Source organism: Suricata suricatta, chromosome 13 (genome assembly GCF_006229205.1).
Source record: "Suricata suricatta isolate VVHF042 chromosome 13, meerkat_22Aug2017_6uvM2_HiC, whole genome shotgun sequence".
NCBI lineage: Eukaryota > Metazoa > Chordata > Mammalia > Carnivora > Herpestidae > Suricata > Suricata suricatta.
The window spans coordinates 80,935,467-80,957,166 of record NC_043712.1 but is presented as its reverse complement, the minus strand read 5'-3'; the positions used below and the strand labels follow the sequence as shown (position 1 = coordinate 80,957,166).

Here is a 21,700-nt window from a genome sequence, read left to right as displayed (position 1 = left end):
CCTCCTCCCCAGTTCGGTCCTCTTCGCCTGGTGATTGGTCACTGAACACGCTTCCGGCCGCATGGACACGGCACTGTGCCCCCGTCTATCCCACCGTCCACGGGGCACCCTCCTCTGGACCGCACTGTCCCAGCACTTCCTACACGTGTGCCCTCATTTCACCTTCATAACCACCCTGTGAGCCATGTGTGAGGACTGGCACTTTACAGATGAAGCTACGGCATCCATCCAGCTCGGTGCTCCACGGCCGGGCGTGTCCCACCCAGGGCTGAAGCCATACACGAGACGCATCCTTTCCTGTCTCCTCGGAGGGCAGGAGGGCAGAGAAAGATGTACGGGGCGGGGGGGGGAGCTGGAAACTCTGAAGGAGGCGGAGAAGGGACAGGCTCTGGCTTGGACTCTTCCTTTCCTTTGTTTCTCTTTAAAAATTACACTTTCTTTTTTAAAAAAATATTTAAAAATTTTTTTTATTTAATGTTTTTTATTTATTTTTGAGAGACAGAGAGAGCACGAGGAGGGGTGGGTCAGAGAGAGAGGGAGACACAGAATCCAAAGCAGGCTCCAGGCTCTGAGCTAGCTGTCAGCACAGAGCCTGATGCGGGGCTCAAACCCACAAACCGTGAGATCATGACCTGAGCTGAAGCTGACGCTCAACCGACTAAGCCACTCAGGCGCCCCTAAAAAATATTTTTAGTGTTGTTTTTTTTTTGAGAGATGGAGATAGGGAAGGAGCAAAGAGAGGGAGACACAGAATCTGAAGCAGCTCCAGGCTCCGAGCTGTCAGCACAGAGCCAGAGTGGGGCTTGAACTCACCAACTGTGAAATCATGACCTGAGCCAAAGACAGACGCTCAACCGACTGAACCACCCAGGCGCCCCTGAATTGTTCCTTCCCCTTCTGATGGGTTTTCCAACCTTCTCAAAGTTCTCTGAGTTTGCACAGACCAGCTCAAGTATCAGTTCTGTCTGAAGCTGCCCCTTATCCTTCCAGCCACCTCTCCATCCAGGCTCCGGGAAGACCCTGTGCTTGCCTCCGTCCCCTTTCCTGCACGCATCTCCCCCCTCTACAAACTCAGAGGAGCTATGTCCTCTCCACCTCCAGGAGGGGTGTGTCCCGAGAGCCGCAGGCGCCCCGCACCCAGCAAGCTACTTTAATTCCTTCCAGAGGAGCCCAACTCCGCGTGTCACTCTTTCCTTTTAAAGAGATGTACACCAGCGTCCTCACTGCCCTCATCTTAGGGCGGAGGCAGGACGCTGGGCCGGAGGGGCCACAGCACTGACATCACTTTACGCATTCGAGGTAGAAGTGCCAACACTGGGACCTCCCAGACCAGGCCCCCTGGGTGCCAGGAGTTTTCAACCCCACTGCACAACTAACCTGCCTGAGGCTGTTTCCCAAGATGCTGAGCTCTGCCCCGCCCCCCATGAGTCACCACCTCCTGGAGGGGAGCCAGAGGCATCAGTGTTTTTGGAGCTTCCCCACATGAGTCTCTACAGAAGCCAGAAGTGAGGTCCTCCAATTTAAACCAAGCCAAATCTGTAACTCAAACTGAATTCTTCATTTTGGCTCACAAGGGGCTGAGGGCCAAATGGGGGGCAGCCTCTTAAGCATACAATTACCCTCAGGGCACGGATGACAAGGGCAGGTGCCTTCCGAGCCCAGGCCAGCCACTCAAAGGAGGGTCCAGGGCAGCTGGGGGGGCCTGCGAGCACCTGCTCACTTGGCAAGAACACCCAGCTGAAACCAGGTCTCTGACTTTTCAAGAGAAGCTGAAGGAATTAGCATTTCTATATGAAATCACCTAATTAAAAAAATCTTCGCAGTTAACTCCAATTAAAACCTTGGTCAAACACAACAGCGTCCCAGGCCTCCGCCTGACACACAGTAAGGGCTTCATGGTCTCCATTTAGGGCACAATTTCATTGCTGGTCCCATCCCTTTTCTTTTCCCATTTTCCAGGTGACCAACTGTTTTTCTTCCCCATCTGATTATTTTTTAAATATTTTATTTTTAAGCACTCTCTACACCCCACATGGGGCTCGAACTCACAACCCCGAGATCAAGAGTCACACGCTCCACCAAATGAATGAGCCAGGTACCCTTTCTTCCCATTTTAAATTAACAAGGGTCCTTACTGGAGCAAACCATAAGACAGATTAGAAAAACAATTTTAATTGTACTGCATATTAATTTAATCACTTATGTTTCACTTAGCTCTGTTACAACTATGATATTTCATTAAAGGGGCATCTGGGTGGCTCAGTCCATTGAGCACCCGACTTGAGCTCAGGTCATGATCTCACAGATCATAGGTTCCAGCCCCACGTCGCGCTCCATGCTGACAGCTCAGAGCCTGGAACCTGTTTTCAGATTCTGTGTCTCTGTCTCTCTGCACCTTCCCTGCTTGCACTCTGTCTCTCTCCCAAAACTAGACATTAAAAAAAAAAAAAAGATAAGGACAAGAGCCTGGGGTCCCTACCACCATTTCTCTTGAAGGTAACCTTAGTGTGCAGAAGTCCTACCTGTAAGGATTCATCTTAAAGAGACTCAGATTGAAAGCAGGATGCTGTGCTCTCACTCTTGGGAAGGTCTGGGTTACTCCTGTGCTATTGTAGACTTGCCTCCCTCCCACCCCCCACAGAATCCAAACTCCTTACCAGGCAGCTTCACCCCTCCTGGGCTCTGGGAACGGGGATGGACTGACGCTGAGCACAGGCTGCTGTCTGAGCTAACTCCAGGGAGGGGGAGCCGTGGGAGGAGGTCCCGGCCACATCCCTGCCGGCTCCTTCTCCACCCACCTGTGCCCCAGCGCTGGAAGGGGATTACAGGACAGGTCCGGTGAGGGTTTCTAGCTCTTTCTCGTCCTGTTAGGTGTGTGCAGCGTTGGGGATTGGCGCAGGACTCCTCCTTTACATGCCTGGATTTGAAGGATCTGCTCTTTCTAAAACTTAATGTAAGGGGAGATTTTCTAAGGAGAGGCCACAGTCACCACAGGAGGGCGTGCCCAGCAGAGGTGTGACATTCTGACCGGGAGAGTGATCCCAGGACAAGCACACTGTGGGCGTGGGCGATGGGCCTATCCAAAAAGGCCAGGAAAAAAAACCCCTCTGTCTCTGTTATACCTCATTCGGCAAAATTCATTTCCTTGAACACCTTTAAGTCTCAACACCAGAGTCACCCTGATTTTCCACACGCCAGGCTATCTTTACAGCCTGGGTGCCCGGGGAGGACTGTTTTCCTCAAACTTAGACAAGTGGCTGCCTCAGGATGTATTTTCACCTGAGTCTTGAAATCAGCTTTGAAAACAGCCCATGACAAGATGACTTGAGAGGTGTGAAAATAAGTAAGGAGATTAAGACTTTAAAAGAGATGACCACAAAGACTATAAACCCTGCAAACAATCACAACGTAATATTCATTTATAATTAAAATTTATAGTTTATAATGATTATAACTTATTAATAAATTTAATAATTATTTACTTCTTGAAAGAACTGTTTCTTTTCTCCCATCGAAAAGGGGGCAGAGATCCGTAGGCAGCTCCCCAAGAGAACCGTGGGAAGAAGGCAGGCCGAATGACCCACCACACCCCAACCTTAGAGGCCACCAACTCGGGGTTTCTCAATCACGGTTCCAACCAGCCTGCCTAACCAGACCAGGCCACGAGCCTGAGGCAGAAGGAAGTGACTGGAGCTTCACATCCTCTCTCTGGCTGGGTTACCGACAAGAAAGAGGCCATGGGAACTAGAAAGAACTTTCCAAGTGACCTTTGACAATAATCTTTCCTGGACAACCACATTCTATCTGGTCACCTCGCCCTGGAACCCCAGGCCCCTTCACAGACACGATCATCTCAAACCTAGCTCAGAGCACGGGATGGGGGAGCAGAGACGCGGCGGGGGGGAGCTAAGAGGAGGGGGCCTGTAAGCGAGCAGGAGCGACACACCAAAGCGAACTGCTCCCGCAGGGAACGCATCCGGGGGCCCAGGCTGGGAGAAAACTGTCAGAGGGGTAACGAGGTGAGCCTGGCAAACTGCAGGGCTCGGTTCCACGGCACAGATTCTCAAGCAGGGCACTGTGCCTGGGCCGGCATGCGAGGCCCAGCATGCAACAGGGGCGCTGCAAACAGGTGCTGCTTGGACGGGAAGGCCGAGCATGCCGCGGTGGGCACGCCTAGGTGCAGGCGACACGGCTACTGCCTCCTGAGACCCCCGTGCTCACAGACTGGTGCGGCCCACAACCCTTACTGAAAAGACAGGACTCTCCAGGGATAAAGGAGAGGAAGGGGTGACGTTCTCCCAGGAGCACCTGAGAAGGCCTGCTGGAAGAGGTAGGCAAGGAGGCAGGTCTTGAAGGACGAGCAGCAGGGATGGGGCAGACCTCCAGGTCACGAGGACGGGAGCAGGGCGGGTGGGCTGGGGGACAGCAGCGCGGACGGTGCAGAGGCCCCTGCCTGTTTCACCAGCTGCCCGGGGCTGGCCTCTGGCTGACCGGAGCCCTGGAGGGCTGGGAAAGCGCCCCGCCCCCCCTTGATTTTCCCAGGCCTCAGGACTGAAGACAGACACGTAGATCGTGATGTCTACCCAAGGAAAGCCAAAAACCAAAGCCCAGAGTTAAGAGGAGTGAAGAAAGGTTAAAGTTAGTGGAAGCTAACATGTTTGGAGAGACAGAAAAGAGTAACACAAGTGTAGCAAGTCCAAGGTTTTTAATCTTGCCGGTCATCCTTAACAAAACGAATCCCGAGGAAGGGAGAGTAAGGCAAAGACCAGCCCTCAGAGCCCCGCCTCACGGCTGGTCCCTGTCACAGAAAAGGGAGAGGGCTGTCCCTCTCTCAAACAAACTTTGGTGCAGTCATTTAAAAGTGAGCTACTGGGGGCGCCTGCGGGGGCTCAGCCAGTTAAGTGTCTGACTTCAGCTCAGGTCATGATTGGCCCCGCATCAGGCTTGGAGCCTGGAGCCTGCTTCAGATTCTGTGTCTCTCTCTCTCTCTGCCCCTCCCTTGCTTGTGCTCTCTCTCTCTCTCTCTCTCAAAAATAAACATAAAAAAAAATAAGTAAAAGTGAGCTACTGAATGAACTCATTGAAATATTTTTACTGAGTTTTCTATCATTCCTTCTGGTCGTTCCAAAACTACACCCTGATTTAAATTCACCACTGTCTGGAAAGTCTACTTTTTTCATCATGAAAGGGGTCAGAGGACAGAAAAGCAAAGAATAATTTCCCGGGGGGGGGGAACCCCCAGCTTTGAGCGCTCTTTACCTTTATGGTAGACTTCCTGTCTAGGATTTCCTCACGGAAAATCTGTCTGCCGAGGTGTTGTAAGTTCGAGGCACTATTTCTAAGCACCCCAATTTCCGAGCACAGCTGCTCCTGTGCGGGAGATGCACGAGACTGCAGAAGTGCCCAGAACTAGTGGGATCCCCTCTCAGACAGGGTGACGGGGGACCCACCAGAGGCTTCTGTGGCGGGAGGTGACTGCCTCCCGCTCGCACTGCCAAGCTGCTGTCCCTGGACGTGTGGAAAGGGAGGTGCTCGCAGGAAAAGCTGGCAGTGCAGGGCTCCGGTGTTTTGTGATTTTCTTCCTGTAAGCTACACTGTTGGAGTGGTTTGACATGCAAGCCTCATCCTCCACCCCAGCCGGCCTGCAGACTCCCGGGTCTCCACCCTGGTGCGCTGCTGACTCACCACCTGCAGGGGCGCCCGTGGCAGGAAGCCCACAGGGACTGACGCCTCCTCGGCCAGCTCGTGGGAAGACAAACCAGTCTCTGTCCTCCCAGCTGGCCGGGAAGGTGCCAGGATGTGGTGCCTCCAGAAACCATCTCCGCCGTGTGTTCCTGAGACTTGGGAATGTCAGGAATCAATCCCAGGCACTCATTCCGGAATTCTGGGGGAAAGAAATCCATCAGCCAGACAGGGTGTGTGCACGGACTTAGGTGAGGAGGACCCTGACGGCGGAGGAAGAAGGAACGTGTTTGGCTTTAATCAGAAGAAAGTAACAGGTGACGCACGTCACTAAGGTGTACAGATACGGTGCAGCTGGGCTAATCAGTGGTTAGAAATACATCTCTCTCTCTTGTATTTCGAGTCCGGGGATATCCTTCCCTTCTTCCAGGAGACCCTTAAATGGGCCCCGGTGTGCCTGCCCAACAGAAACACTGAAAATGCCTTCACTCTGTGGACAGTGGATCCAAGAGAAAAAGGCACTCAGCAAAGTGGGTGGGGATGGGAAAATCTGACAGCACAGGCTGAATCAATGTTTTCACAAAATTATCTGCAAAGCTGATGGGATTTATTGACGAAGCCAAGTACTGTGAGACTAAATTCAGAAACATCACATGACCACCTCTTGAGTCTATGTAAAAGAGACCACGTCCAAACTGCAGGAGGGCCCTTGGGGACACAACTTGTTCACTTAAATAAGATCAGGAAAAAGGACCTAAAACTAACACAGTACTTGTGACTCTTCATAGCAAACTGCTTCCATAGGCCATGATTCAAAGTTTTTATGTTTATTTATTTTAAGGGGAAGGGGCAAGAGAGAGAATCTTAAGCCCCAATGTGGGGGAGCTCACCAGCCATGAGATCATGACCTGTGCTGAAATCAAGAGTCAGACACTTAACCCACTTAGCCATGCAGGCGCCCCTAAGCACCACCTCCTTTAAGTAAGGGCTCACAGAGGCGCCTGGGTGGCACAGGGGGTTAAGGGGTCGACCTCGGCTCAGATCATGATCTCACAGTTTGTGGGTTCGAGCCCCACATGGGGCTCTGTGCTGACAGCTCAGAGCCTGGAGCCTGCTTCAGATGCTCAGTGTCTCTCTCTCTCTCTGTTCCTCCCCCCTTACATTTGTGCTCTCTCAAAAATAAACATTAAGAAAATTAAAAATAATAAATAAATAAGTAAATGGCTCACATGGTGAAACTGTATCATGTCTATAACCCGCAACCCAGCTGGGAGAAAAGTTACCAGTCACGCAAACCTGGCCGTTCACAAACGGGACAGGGTAAGAGCGCACAGATTCAACCTCTAAGATAAGAACGCATCCTATCTATACGGCCATTGACCCAGTTTTCATTCATGTTTACGATCTGCTTTTCTTATCTGTTGCTCAGAAAGGCCTTCTGAATATTACAGAATATTATTTAACTTCATTCCAAGAGCTGCTAAGATTAGAAATCTGGTCACTATTAAAAAAAGAATCCTCAAGAGACCCACGTACTTATTTTTAAGTTGTGAGATCGCTTGTGCATGCAGAAAATACCAGCTGAGATCATGAGGAGACATACATGGGCTGCATATTTAGACATTTCTTGTTTCCAGGATCCACAGGAAACTGCAACCCAAAGCAGAACCAGGCTTAGCGTCTAAAACTGCACCCTAGGGCGCCTGGGTGGCTCAGTCGGTTAAGCATCCGACTTCGGCTCACGTCATGATCTCGCGGTTTGTGAGTCTGAGCCCCGCGTCGGGCTCTGTGCTCACAGCTGGGAGCCTGGAGCCTGCTTTGGATTCTGGGTCTCCCTCTCTCAGTGCTCCTTTCCTGCTCCCGCTCTCTCTCTCTCAAAAATAAACAATTAGAAAATATATCTACAAAACATGAGCGTACTTTTCCTAAAGCATATGGAAATGAGTAAATCAGCTGCAGCTCATTCCAAAAACATCCAGCAGAGAAGCCAAGAGAGGAAAACGAGAATCATCAGACATTTTTTTAAAGTGAGAATTTCTACAAGTGTTTGAATGAATCCTATCAAATCTGATTTCCCCTTGGGTCTCCTACGTGCAATCTACTCAATGCAATTTTCAGGTATGCTGCCAGGAAATAGCAAGAATTTATGACCTCTGTGAATTCAAGACCTATGCTGGCATTTTTTGTGCCAGATCAAATCAGACAGCCTTTTACAGAGAAGGACCCCAAGCAGAAACTACGAGCTGTAGTCACGCATTTTCCAAGCCCACACAAACCCTCCTCGGGACCTGCACAAAGGGGACGAGCTAGAATTACCTGGGACACAGCGAGAAGGCAAACCTTTGCCAAGGAGGCTATCGAGCGAGACTCTGGAGAGGGTCGGCTAGCCCGTCCACGCTCTCCAAGAAAGAGCGAAGTGCAGAATCAGAAATAAACACCACACTCACGATGGGAAGTTTCCGGGGTAAGCCAGGCACAGAATATCCAAATCCTGTAGGAAGGGCTGTTTTAATCCTTTGCCTCACTCTGCAGCTTCAGAAAGAGAGCAGAAGCTCAAGTTTTTAACGTAGCCCATCTCCCTGCTGGGGTTTTATTTTGTGTGGTTTTTTTTTTTTTCCTTTCTTCTTGGCTCCCACAGAGCATCTGGGCAGAAATCTCCAAACGCAGAGTGTATCTGTGCCTGATGCTGGATACCTAGGACCGGCCAGAGCCGGGAGCTACTCTCCCTACATCCACACAGGCTCTCTGTCCCTGCGAGATAAGGCATCTGTCCTTGCCTTAACCAGAGTTTAATCACGTGTCTGAAACTTGAATGATGCTTAACCCATTATGACTCGCTCGAGGTTTGGAGCCACAACACTTATAATGTGAAGCTGGCTATGGGTTAAAACAGAGGCCTTAGGAGCAGGTGAAAGCAGGTGAAACAAGAGGGAGGGACTCTTGAGAAGCTCTCTGGGGGGCTGGATGAATCCTGGGGTTCTGATTTAACCAGACAGGTGACTTTCTGAAAGGCAAGGTCTCCTATTTGTAGGTGGTCTCGGCATTGTATTTCTTTCTTTATTTTTCACGTTTATTTCTTTATTCTGAGAAAGAGACAGAGCAGGAGCAGGGGAGGGGCAGAGAGAGAGGGAGACAGAGAATCCCAAGCAGGCTCCATGCTGCCAGCACAGAGTCCGGATGCGGGGGGCTCAAACTCACCAACCAGGAGATCATGGCCTGAGCCAAACTGAGTCAGATGCTTAACCAACTGAGCCATCCAGGTGCCTCTCAGCATTTTAACAATTAGGAAATTCGAGGGTAACTGCTACTTTCTAAAAAAAAAAAAAAATCTTTTGGGGCACCTGGGTGGCTCAGTCAGTTTGGCATCCGACTTTGGCCCTGCGTTGGGCTCTGTGCTGACAGCTTGGAGCCTGGAGTCTCCTTCAGATTCTATGTCTTCTCCTCTTTCTGCCCCTCCCAGGCTTATGCTCTGTCTCTCTCAATAATAAAATCATTAAAAAAATTTTTTTAACTCTCTGAAACACCGTCACTATGTAAGAAAATACATTATTTCATTTATAAACTCCGGTGTGAAATTAGCCTTTAATAAGCTAGAAACTAAGTTCCATTTAAAGTTGAGACGTATAATTAAGATCCAATTATTAAACACACCAAAGGAATGAGCTGCATGATGTACTGAATACCACTAGGCTTCTTAACTTGCCTCTAGGAGGTAATTCACACTAACAAAAAAAATATCTTCTTAACAGAAACTCTATCAGGGAGGACATTTTATGCATAACTGGCCTACTTTTGGGTTTCACGTAGCTTTCTGAACTACATACTTTCCCCTTGATCTGTTTAATAAGGACATCACAGACACAACAGTCCGGGTTTTTAACACCAACAGAATGCAGGGAAGAAAGGCAGAAGGCTGTGTTGAGCTTTTGGCTTAGCCATTAACAAACGGTGTGAGCTGGGCGACTTGTGTTTTGTGGTCTGAAAGGGGGCACACGTGGAGTTGAAAAGACCCGCGTCAGCCCTCACCTATGCCTTCATGCCAGGAAGCTTTGTTTTTTCCCTTTGCTCTGAAACCCCACTGAACGCACCCCTTGGAGGAGAATGCAATGCACTCACCAGAACACACGTTCAATCCTTTGGCAGACTTTTCCAGAACACCCTGAAAGGTCACGGAGGGTACTCATGAATTAAAGCAGCCCCAGCTTCTCATCAGCTTCCGCTGTGCCTTCGGAGGAACGCCCACACAGACGGCAGGACAGAGACCGCCACAGACGCACCAGCTCCGCCAGGCTTGAGACTTTCTTCTCTACGGACGGTCTCAGACAACCCTGGGCGGGCCGGGCCAGACCCGTCCGTGCAAACTGGCTTGAACTTGACCAACAGAAGGCAGTTCTGCTGCCGGGTTCATGGCAGTGGGCTCAGAGTTCTGTTTGAGAAATGCCCAGGAAAAATATTTACACAATCGAGTGGGCTGCACCTCCCGGCGGTGTTGGACCTGCACGGCCGCGAGTCCGGGGCTGTCTGACCACGTCTTATCAGCGGCCTTTGTACCTCATTTGAGATCTGCTTGGTGACAAAACCTAGGGCCAGATAACTGGCCAGGAGATCAAGGTTTTATGAAACTGACTACACAAACTTAAAATGACAACCAAATTTTTAACACAGTTTGTTAAGTACTGTAAATAAATATATAGCTATCTGGAAAAAAAATATATATATATATATTTGGGCTTTGAGATAGAAACAAGGGGGGAAAACTATAAAAAAAGGCAAATATTAGCAAAAATAAGGCTGGATGATGGTAGGCAGAACATGCTACTCCCTAATACTCCTCTGTTTCATTTAACTGTTAGACACAGGGCAGTAATATGATTCTAGCCTTAGCATCACTGCATCTATAAACCCCAACGTTCATAGCAGCACTTTCAACAATAGCCAAAGTATGGAAAGAGCCCAAATGTCCATCACCTGATGACTGGATGAAGAAGACGTGGTTTCTATACGCAATGGAGTCCTACTTGGTGACAAAGAGAATCCTGCCATTTGCAAGAACGTGGATGGAACTGGCAGGTATTATGCGAAGCGAAATAGTCAGAGAAAGACAGGTATCATATGATTTCACTCATATGTGGAACCTGAGAAACTTCCTAGACGACTATAGAGGAAGGGAAGAAAAACATGAGATAAAAACAAGGGAGAGAGGCAAACCATAAGAAACCCTTAAACACAGAGAACAAAACAGGGTAGAGGAGGGGTGGGGGAGACGGGAAAATGGGCGAGGGGCATGGAGGACAGCCCTTGTTGGGATGAGCACTGGGCGTTGAATGCAAGCGATGAATCATGGGAATCTACTCCCGAAGCCAAGAGCACACTGTATACACTATATGTTAGCTAATGGGATAATAACACACACACACACCCACAGCAGGAGAATACTTCTGATTATAGAACTAGGAAAAAAAAAGGAAAAACAACCACCGTATCTGGTAGGACCTCGAACAGTGGCACCTGAATAAGTAGGTGCTTTTCAGATCAGGGACTCAAGAGAGAGTCAGCAGATCAAGAACGGCAGTGATTTCCCCGACATCTGACCAGGTTTTACGTTGTAAAAAGTGTTTTCATGGCGATTACTTTATCTTTCCTTTGCACGCTCCTGTGAAGAAGGAGAGCAGGTATTATTATCTTCATCTGACAAATAAGCCACTTGTCATTTGGCTTCTCAAGAGATGCTAAGCTCTAATTAAGGTTTCACATTAATTAGTGTTTACAGAGGTAAGCAGCGCATCCAGTTTACTACCTGATTCAGGAACCCGAGAACGAGCAGACTGTCCCCATCTCGAAAGCGCAGACAGAGGCCCCTCCTAACCGACGACCCTCCCTGACTTCTCGGCTGGACACAAGAAAGGGGAGCAGCCACGAGCAATTTACAATGCTTGCCCCTCGTCGCGGAGACAAACGACTTTAGGGTGTTCGAATACCTTAATGAAGTGGTTTTAACGAATGAAAACACAGCTGGACCCGTCAACAGAAGTGGGATGCACATCTCGTGGCAAAGAGGGAATACAGAAACAGATGGCGGACACGGACAGGGTGGCCTGCAGGGAGGAAGATGAATCTGGAAGGGGTACGCAGGGGAGGCTGCCCGGTGTAGCGAATTAAGACCAGAGGACATCCAGCTACATCTGAATTTCAGATACACAGCGCCTCCTTTTTTAGTGTGTCAGTCCTCCACTTTATCCGGATGCCCTGTCCACGGGGACCCTCAGTGTCTACGAGAATGTAAGTAAGGTCTTCAAAAGCGGGAGTTGCATTCCCTGAAGGCCTGTTTTGTTCCCTGCTGTATCCTGAGCGCCCAGAACAGCACCTGGCCCGCCGGACGCCCGAGTCATCTCTGCCCTGTGCTCGTAAAGTTGATTTCTTAAGCCGCGTGGTATGTAAGCGGCACCTGTCCTAACATCTGTGTGCATTTTGTACGCCTGCAACTTATTATAATCAATGTACAAATTATGGCATCAACTAACTGCTCTTATTTTAAAATCAGTACATTTAGGGGCACCTGGGTGGCTTAGTTGGTTAAGCTCCTGACTCTTGATCTTGGCTCAGGTCATGACCTCACAGTTTGGGAGTTTGAGCCCCACCTCAGGCTCCGTGCTGACAGGGCAGAGCCTGCCTGGGGTTCTGTCACTTCCTCTCTCTGCCCCTCCGCTGCTTGCACACTCACTCACTCTCTCTCAAACTAAATAAACTTTAAAAAAAAAAGTAAAATAAGTACCTTTTATTCAAGCTAACTGAAGGACTCAACGGGAAGTCCAAGTATAAAAGGACTTTGAATAGGCTCTTACTCAGTTTCCACTCTCAAACAGGGACATGAATATGCAGTGTCAGTCCTCAGAGGTGCCGGCAGCCAAGGGCACCGCCTGGCCAGGCCGAGTGGCATTTTTCTCAGCTGGCTTCTTCCGCTCCCGCCTCGTTCCAAAGATCACGACAACTAGTTCTCGTGCCGGGGCTCTGACTCCACCTTCACACGGGACTCTTCCTCATGTTCTGTGGGGCCCAAAGCGTGTTTCCAGGCGAAGGGGTGGGGGAGACTCCTTTTGGGCACAACATTGGGACGGGAAGTGCAGTTTTTAAAAGTATATTTAACGTCATGCTTTATCTTTGGAAAATGAAAAAAAAAACAACATAATTTGCTCCACATTTAAAACTTTAATAAACTACCCAAATAATTTACTTTTCTCATGGGAAGCATCAGTAACCAGCCCCCATTTGTTGCCATAAAGCTCTCTGGGGCGCCTGAGTGGCTCAGTTGGTTGAGCGTCTGACTTCAGCTCAGGGCATGATCTCACGGTTCATGAGTTCGAGCCCAGCGTCGGGCTCTGTGCTGACAGCTCAGAGCCTGGAGGCTGCTTCAGAATCTGTGTCTCCCTCTCTTGCTGCTGCTCCCTCACTCATGCTCTGTCTCTGTCTCTCAAAAATAAACAAACATTAAAAAAAATCAATATAACATTAAAAAAAATAAACATTTCAAAAAAAGTAAAGCTCTCTTTAACCCATCCTAATCTGCAGCCTGTAAATGCAGTTTAGAGCCTGGAACCTGCTTCGGATTCTGCGTCTCCCTCTCTCTCTGCCCCTCCCCTGCTTGTACTCACTTTCAAAATAATAAATAAGCATTAAAAAGAATTTTTAACATTTTAATAAATAATGATAAAGACCATACGAAAAAGGAGCAGAACATGTATTACTGGGTGGTGGCATTACCAGTAATTCTTATTTTATTTAAAAAAGTTTTTTTTAAATGTTTATTTTGAGAGACAAGTGAGACAGAGCATGAGCAGGGGAGGGGCAGAAAGAGAGGGAGACACAGGATCCGCAGCAGGCTCCAGGCTCCAAGCTGTCAGCACAGAGCCCGACACGGGGCTCGAACCCACAAAGCGTGAGATCATGACCTGAGCTGAAGTTGGACTCTTAACCAACTAAGCCACACAGGCGCCCCTTTCTTGCTTTATTTTTTAAGAAAACATCAAACTTTTATATCTTAGAATTTTTTAAAATGAGCCATATATATATATATATATATATATATGTATATGTATATGTATATATGCATGCGTGTGTGTGTGTGTGTGTGTGTGTGTGTGTGTGTGTGACTATAGTAATTATGTATAGCTGAGCCTCTAATCAGATTGCTTACAGAGCTCATGGTGATTAGAAAAAACAAAGCGGTCCCTTGCCTGGTCCAGACATCTGTCTGCAGTAACTAATCACACCTTGACACCCCAGAAGTCACGAATCAGAGAGGTTCCCTTTGCTGCCGGACGCGGTTCCCAGGCCTGCTAGGAAGGGGGAAAGGTGACGGCTGGGCCATCAGACTTTAAGAACAAAAGGAAAGGGACACTCCGGGAAGAGTCAGGTTGGAAAAGGAACGAGGGCAAATGGGGTAGGTATCTAAACCCTTGAAGGCAGGCAGGTGCTGGACATGCAGAGGGTCAAGGTCTAGAGGCACCAATAACGCCAGCCCCCCTTCCTGGGCAGGAGAGAGGAGGGAGGACAGGGTCCCCGGAGGCTGAGACTCACCACAACACCCAGGACATTTCATAATGCTTCAAGCTCCTCCCTTAGCAAGTCTTTGACTAGACACAAGGAATAATCCTGACTTCTCTTCCTTAGCTCAAGCGACTGAGGCCCTCTGCCTCACAGAGGGCTGGTGGCAGTGGTGGAGATGACGGTATAATGTCACAGGGTCACGGCAGGGATTAAGTATGGTAGGGCAGGTCGGGCGTCTTTGGCACCATGGTGCATTGTGCGTGTTCATTTAAAGGTTAGATTTTTGTCGTTCATATTTTATTTTCAAGTTTATTTATTTTGAGAGAGCAAGCAGGGGAGGGGCAGAGAGAGGCAGAGAGAGAGATTCCTAAGCGGGCCTTGCACTGGCACTGCAGAGCCCAACACAGGACTTGAACTCCTAAACCGTGAGATCACGACCTGAGCCGACAGACATTAAGAGTCAGATGCTTAACCAACGGAGACACCCAGGCGCCGCAGCTTTTGGCCCTGACAGCAGTGCTGAGCAGAGTCTGTACAAGTCCGGGGAAGCTGGCAAGTAGAAAGGACAAACAAAAGAATAAACAGAGACAGATCGGCTGTCCCCAAATAAACGGAGTTGGGCTGGGTCTGGTCCGGGGCAGGCCGCCGCATTCCTGTCTGAGGGGTGCGCCGCCGAGACGCCCACCGCGGAGGGCCCCGGCCCTCGGGTCCAGGCCCGACCAGCCTGCCAGCTCACACGGTACTTTTACGTCCGTTTCCGGTGCTCACGTGGGTCCTCCCCCCGCAGGTGGACGCATTTACTCGCATTTCACAGCCGAGGAGGCGGTCCTGCCCCATATTTCGAGGTTAGAGCTGGAGACGGGACTCCAGTTCAGGTCTCCTGATTACAACTCCGCATTCTGTCCGTGGTCCAGCGTGCACGTGGCAGGGCTCGGACCGGCTCAGACACCGCACTGCACTTCCTGCATACACAGCCGCTGTTCTAGAACATTCTGCCCTTCGGCAGATCGCTCGAGAGAGGAACGGACACCTGGTGTACCGTTTTGGACAGGGGGTCGTCTCTTAGGAGGATTTCCTCCGCATTTGTCCTGTATTTTTCTCCCACATCTTTATAAGCAGGGCCGGACGAGCTATGCACACTGCACGGAACTGTGCCGTAAGCAGAGTAACAGTGTGAACACAAGTCTTTATGATTCACGACGTGGCTTGCTGCAGACTCCTCTCTGGCAAAGTCGCTCTAGCTACGAGCTCTTCCCTGGCCCCTCTTTCCCTCTGTGCAGCAACACGAAGCGAACTCTGCTTGGGACCGGGTACTGGGAACTGGTTTGAGGCGCCCAAACCCACTTCCTCCGCGCATCGCTCAGTCCTCGTGAAGAAGCGCCCATTGCACTCGGATCAGCACTCGGGGTTGTACGCTCCTCTCTCAACACTTCAACAGAACTGAGTTGGGGAATAACTTACCTCACCGATTTCTGCACATAATGACTCCAAAGATAAAAGCAAATTCTCTAAGAGATTTTCAGAAAAAAAGCAAAACCAACCAAACAAAAAAATTTCAACCAAAAAAAAAAAAAAACCCCAAAAAACAACTAGCTTCAATGGATAGAAACTTGCTTTTAAAGTCCAGTTACCTAGGCAACTTGCTATCATCTACCCATTATTGAAAAAGAAATGAGAAATCAGTTTGAGCAAAGGCATATACTTATACACACACACACTCTCTCACACTCACACACACACACACACTCCAGAGTTGAGTTACCTGAGACACAGCCGTTAACCTTTGTGGGGTGAGCCATGCTGGCTGGAATCCAATGACAGATCCAGAAAGGAGTGAGGAATCATGCAAATTGTATGCATCAAGTTCCCAAGCGCAATCAACCTGAAACAATAAAAACAGTCCCATCAAAATGGATCATTTCAAAATATGTACAACACTAAATCTTAGACATCTGTTTACAAAGATGGCGGCTAACGGAGAGAGTGAATGGGAGTCGGGGAGAGGTGGCCCGTGGATGGGGGTGATGGCTGCCCGACCCGCCACTGGGCACTGAGAGATTCATATACACGCAGAGGCGCCTGTGGATAGACACCCAGGGCAGGTCTCCAGACATGATACTCTTATGGGAGTCACCTTCTCTGGAAAGGTGACATTTTTAGGAAGATGGCCTGCAAATACCAAGGACCTCCTAAGGGGCATCATGCTCTAGCCTACCACAAATCCACCATAAACCATTTTTGGCACTTTTTCAAAAAATTTTTTAAGTTTATTTTGGGGGGGGGAGAGGGAGAAGGAGAGGGAGGGAGGAAGAGGGAAAGGGAGAGGGAGAATAAGCAGGGAAGGGGCAGAGAGAGACACAGAATCCAAAGCAGGCTCCAGGCTCTGAGCTGTCAGCACAGAGCCTGATGTGGGGCTTGAACACACAAATTTAGAGATCATGACCTGAGCTGCATTTGGACGCTTAACCAACGTGAGCCACCCAGACGCCCCAACCATTTTTGGTTCTTAAACGTAACGTCTTTCCCAGATGTCGGCTCAACACTTTCCAAGTCACTGCTGGTGTAGTAAGCCTTCACAGTTTTAAAAGATTAATTCATGGGAACCCTTCTGAGGTGCCTCAAAGTTTTTCAACTACTCTTTCATTTTTAATTTTTTAATGCATATTTATTTTTGAGAGAGGGAGAGAGAGAGAAGGGGAGAGGCACAGAGAGGGAGACACAGAATCCAAAGCAGGCTCCAAGCTCTGAGCTGTCAGCACAGAGCCCGACGTGGGACTCAAACTCACGAACTGTGAGATCATGACCTGAGCCAAAGCTGGACGCTCAACCGACTGAGCCCCCCAGGCGCCCCTCACCTACTCCGTCTTTTATAACATAAATCTGATCCTGTCAGCTCCTCTTTTTAAAAACTCTTCAATATCTCCCACTGTCCTGCCAGATGACAAATAGACAGCACGGCACACGGTTTGGAAACATTAGGGGTCGTGCTGAGCACCGTATTTCTTACTTCATATTGATCCTCTATTTGAACGTTAGCTGAGATTATGACCATAAGACACAGTAGAAACACAAAATGTAAAACAAAAAAGAAACAAGAGTATGAACAGGAAGAGAGCATTGCACTAACCTCTGCTTTTTCAAAATGCCTTTAGAAAAATGCTGGGAAAGAAAGCAAACAATAGTACAGATGGAAGGACTCCATTTCCACTGGGCCCAGATCCTGACTCTAGACCAGCAAAACCCGAAGAGACTGATCTAACAGATTCCAAGTAGAGCATTCAAGTATCAGTTCAGAAACCCACAGTGACCTCCCAAGAAGAAAAAATGCTAACAACACACCCATATACACCGGGCCTAATGCAGCCCCTGAAGTCAGTTAAGAGCTTTTGATACTGTAGTAAAATACTCAAGGGATATCAATGAAAATTGTATTCTGTCATAAAGCTAATTTTGTTAAAAACATGCATGTATATATTTACACATTTATTTAAAACCCTGAAAAATAAATACACCGAAATTTCCTTATGGCTGCCCATGGCTGATGCAATTAGAGAAGAATTTAGCTCCTTTATGACTTATCTAAGAGTAACTATTAAAAAAAAATTGGAGACTTCCTGTCTCTGGTTTTATTTGGTTTAAAGTGCATGGGAGAAAGAAAAAATAATTTTCTTTTTTATTCAATTTTTTCTTTTTTATGTCTATTTTATTTCGAGAGAGAGAGAGACAGAGAGCAAGCGGGGGAGGGGCAGAGAGAGAGGGAGACACAGAATGGGTAGCAGGCTCCAGGCTCTGAGCTGTCAGCACAGAGCCGACACGGGGCTTGAACCCACGGACCGTGAGATCATGACCTGAGCCGAAGTCGACTCTTAACCGACTGAGCCACCCAGGTACCCCAGAAAAAAGAATTTTCAAAATGCAGTGTGAAAGGAAACTCTCAGGCCACAGTCACGGAGAGGGTAAGAAGTGAGAAATACAAGTAAATAAAAGGAAGGCAGAGGAAGCGGCCGTGCTCCACCGTGAGAGTTACCAGCTGAAGAGCACATGCAATTTCTTCACTGCCTGAATGGGTTCCCGGTGTAGTTCAAAGCTACCCCCTCCCCCCTTGCTTGGTTTCTCCAGTGCTGGTGACTGTCACTCAGCCCACCTGCAGAGACCTGCATCTCAGCCTCCCTGGCGAAGCAGCCTGCTGGTCCCAGGAGCAAAGGACGGCTGTGATCTCTCTATGTGGCAAACCCCTGGCATTCTGTTGGAAACAGGCCCTGCCTCTGGTCCATGGCATTGAGCTTGGGAAGCAGTGAGCGCCGTGCAGGCAGCGGGCTCCATCACGCAGGAGCTTTCAGGACACAGCGAGCATTACCTTTAAGAACGGGGATGATTGCACAGGGCTGGCAAATGTAGCTTGGTTAAAAGCAAAACAAAACAAAAATCGTGGGGAGAAGGAGAGAGGAAGGAAGAGAGGGAACAAGGAGATAAAGGGGCAGAGGAAAGAAGTCCAGCTTCTGGAATTCTTCAACGAATTATACTCCTGAAAGCCAACAAAAAGCTAAGCAAAACCCCTGCTTCGTGGCCCCTTTCTAGGTCTATGTGCTGGTGTTCTTGCCTCATCATGGCTTGTAAATGGCACCACCGAGACTCCCGCGGGCAAACAGAAGGCAAGAAGAAACAGGCTGCATGTGTTATGGGCACATGAGGTAGGTGTCCAGGTATGTGGAGGGAGAGATGCCCAGAATCTTCTGAGTGAAGCTTCATCAACTTTGGTCCAAGGTCCCCTCCTGTTAGTGAACGGCCTTCGCCTAGCAGATCTTTACGTCAGATCCAAACTGGTCTCTCCCACCCTCCCTCAGACCGAACAATAAAATCAAAAGGAAGAGGAAACCCAAAATGGGGAACAAGCGTGCCACCAGTGAAAAGTAAGACATGTGTCACTGGGCGTGGATCTGGGTAGCGTCTCTACGAAAACAACAGTTTTATATGGTGTATTGGTTTTTCCCCGTTATTGCTCATGTCTGACAGGTGGCCTCAAACTGTGGGGGCTTAGTCTTCTTAATGATATGCAGATTCTGAAGTCAGTGCATTCCAGAAAGCAGAAAAGGGCTGGCCATGATCCATTCTCTGTTACAGATCAATAAACTGCTTCTTTTCTTCCCCAGAGGAGGCTGCAGACCAGTAAATCTTGAGTGGTACAATGGTGGCTTAGTTTGGCTCGCTAGGAAAAAGCGCTCCTTTGAAAGGCTCTAGGAAAATACATCAATACAGAAAATAAAGAGTTTGTCTTCTTCTCCTCTATTTATTTTGAGAGACTAATCTGAGGAACATTTCAGGAGCTCCCTTCATGGAGTGCAGAGAATAATGTAGACATTGCACGGATTTATCCCATAAATACCTCATGTTATAGCTCAATACGAAACACACAGGAAAAACGGCTCGCTAGGTCTTCTCTGAGGACACGTTAGTGAACACAGAGGATGAACTTGAGACTTGAAACATACCCTAGGCTGGCACGCCAACCAAGCAAATGCCACTGCCTTAGAGCCCAGATTAACAATGACCGTGCAGGTGACAATCAATCGGTGCTCGCTGAGCTCTTCCTACTACAGTTATTGAGATACAAACGGCATCCACTCTATGGTGCAGCATTACTTTAAGTAGCATAATTAAAAAATGAGGTTGCTAATTAAATACTCATAAAATGCTTATTAAAAATTATATTAATTTTAGGATACATCCTCATTTCAGAAAGGTTAGAATGTGAAAAAAGTGTATCTCAGAATTTGTGAAATTATGTTACATTCAAGGCATTAAAATTTTGTTTTAATTTACTTTGGGGGAAGCATGAGCAGGAGAGGCACAGAGAGAGAGAGAGGGAGGGAGGGAGACAGAGAGGGAGAGAAGAGGGAGAAACAGAGAATCCCAAGCAGGCTTGTGCTGTCAGCACAGAGTCCGACGTGGGGCTTGGTCTCATGAGCCACGAGACCATGACCTGAACCGAAATCAAGAGTTGGACACTTCACCGGATGAGTCACCCAGGCGCCCCATATTCAAGGCATTTTTTAAAGCACCTAACAGTTATCACTTTATTCAAATCTCACAATAACCCTGTGAGCTACTGAAAATTCTCTCTCCCCATTTTACAACCAGGAAATCCAGGCAGAGGGAGGTCGGAACACGCCTGGCTCCCAGAGCTAATAAGTGCAAGAGCCAAGTCCAGAGGTGAGCAATCCAGCCCTAGAGCCCCCGCTCCCGTCCCCGTGGGTACAGGCACTGTCGCTTTAACAAGTAATAATTTATGCGCCTAAATAAGGGGAACCTTCCAAGGCCGTCACTCAAGGGATGTACATGACACACACAGAGGAAAGGCCATCATATGTGCCCGTCTCATGTTCCTCGGGACTCCCCAGACACTAGTCTGCATGGCCGTCCACCTGGCTCCTGGGACGTGACTACGGATGTCATACCACCCAAAAATCAAGTACTTTTCCGACTGACCCACGTTCTCCCCCACTCAGGGTGGGTGGGAGGCTCCCAATGGAACTGCAGTAATTTCAAAAATGGACGGAATTCAGGTAGTCAAATCAGAATAAGAACCTTGCTGCTCAAATGACAAGTGTCAGAAACCGCCATTTTGAATCTCTTCTACAACATGTCACGGTATTTTTTTTCTTTTGCTTCACAAAATTAACAACATAAACAGTTGTACCTAAAACCTGGGAAAGACAGGAAAAATACTCGCTCATCTCTCAGTGCTGACATAATAACAACCCTCATGACCACCTGAGGCTCTTTCTTTTCAATGTGTGAGGACAGTATGTGTATTTTTATCACTTTAACATGTTTTAAAGACCTGCAACCCTTAGAATTGGTACCAGCCACTCCTCTGTTTCTACTAAGGATCAGTAGATAAACTAAAGCTCTATAACATTCTCAGAAGTTGACACACTAGTGCTGGAAGCAGACAGACACACGGTCCAAGGACAAAGCACTGGAACAGCAGTGTATATGCAAATTCTAATCCAAGCAACATGGTCTCACCTTGCCCAAAGGTGAGATATTTGGCTATGAATAGTCAAAAATGTATTTATAAGAGACCACTTGGCTGAGGTCTTAAAGGATGAATGAGTTTTCCAGAGTGAGAAAGAAGGGCATTCTAGACAGAAGGAACAGTGTATGCAAAGTCAAGAGATAAGGAAGGGCATGGTGGGGCGCCTGCCTGGCTCAGTTGGTGGAGCATGTGACTTTGAGCCCCATGGTGGTGCAGAGATTACTTAAAAAAAAAATCTTGGGGTGCCTGGGCAGCTCAGTCGGTTAAGTATACAACTCTTGGTTTCAGCTCAGGTCAGGACGTCGCAACTCGTGAGTTTGAGCCCCGCACTGGGCTCTGTGCTAATGGCGCCGAGCTTGGGATTCTCTGTCTCCCTCTCGCTCTGCCCTCCCCTTCTGTCTCACACTCTCAAAAACAAATAAACAGATAGATAGA

The 21,700-nt window shown here is 48.4% G+C and overlaps 1 protein-coding gene across 5 annotated transcripts in view; it reads right to left on the bottom strand.

Annotated features, from left to right (window-relative positions):
• KANK1 (KN motif and ankyrin repeat domains 1) overlaps nt 1-16,104 on the bottom strand; it is a 64,353-nt gene extending 48,249 nt beyond the window's left edge. For all 5 annotated transcript variants that reach the window (XM_029920584.1, XM_029920586.1, XM_029920588.1 and 2 more), the window contains exon 1: nt 15,989-16,104. In XM_029920584.1, the coding sequence (XP_029776444.1) occupies nt 15,989-16,025 (37 nt within the window). In that variant the 5' untranslated portion in view covers nt 16,026-16,104. The remainder of the gene's footprint in view (nt 1-15,988) is intronic.
• Between the last annotated feature and the right edge of the window lie 5,596 nt (nt 16,105-21,700).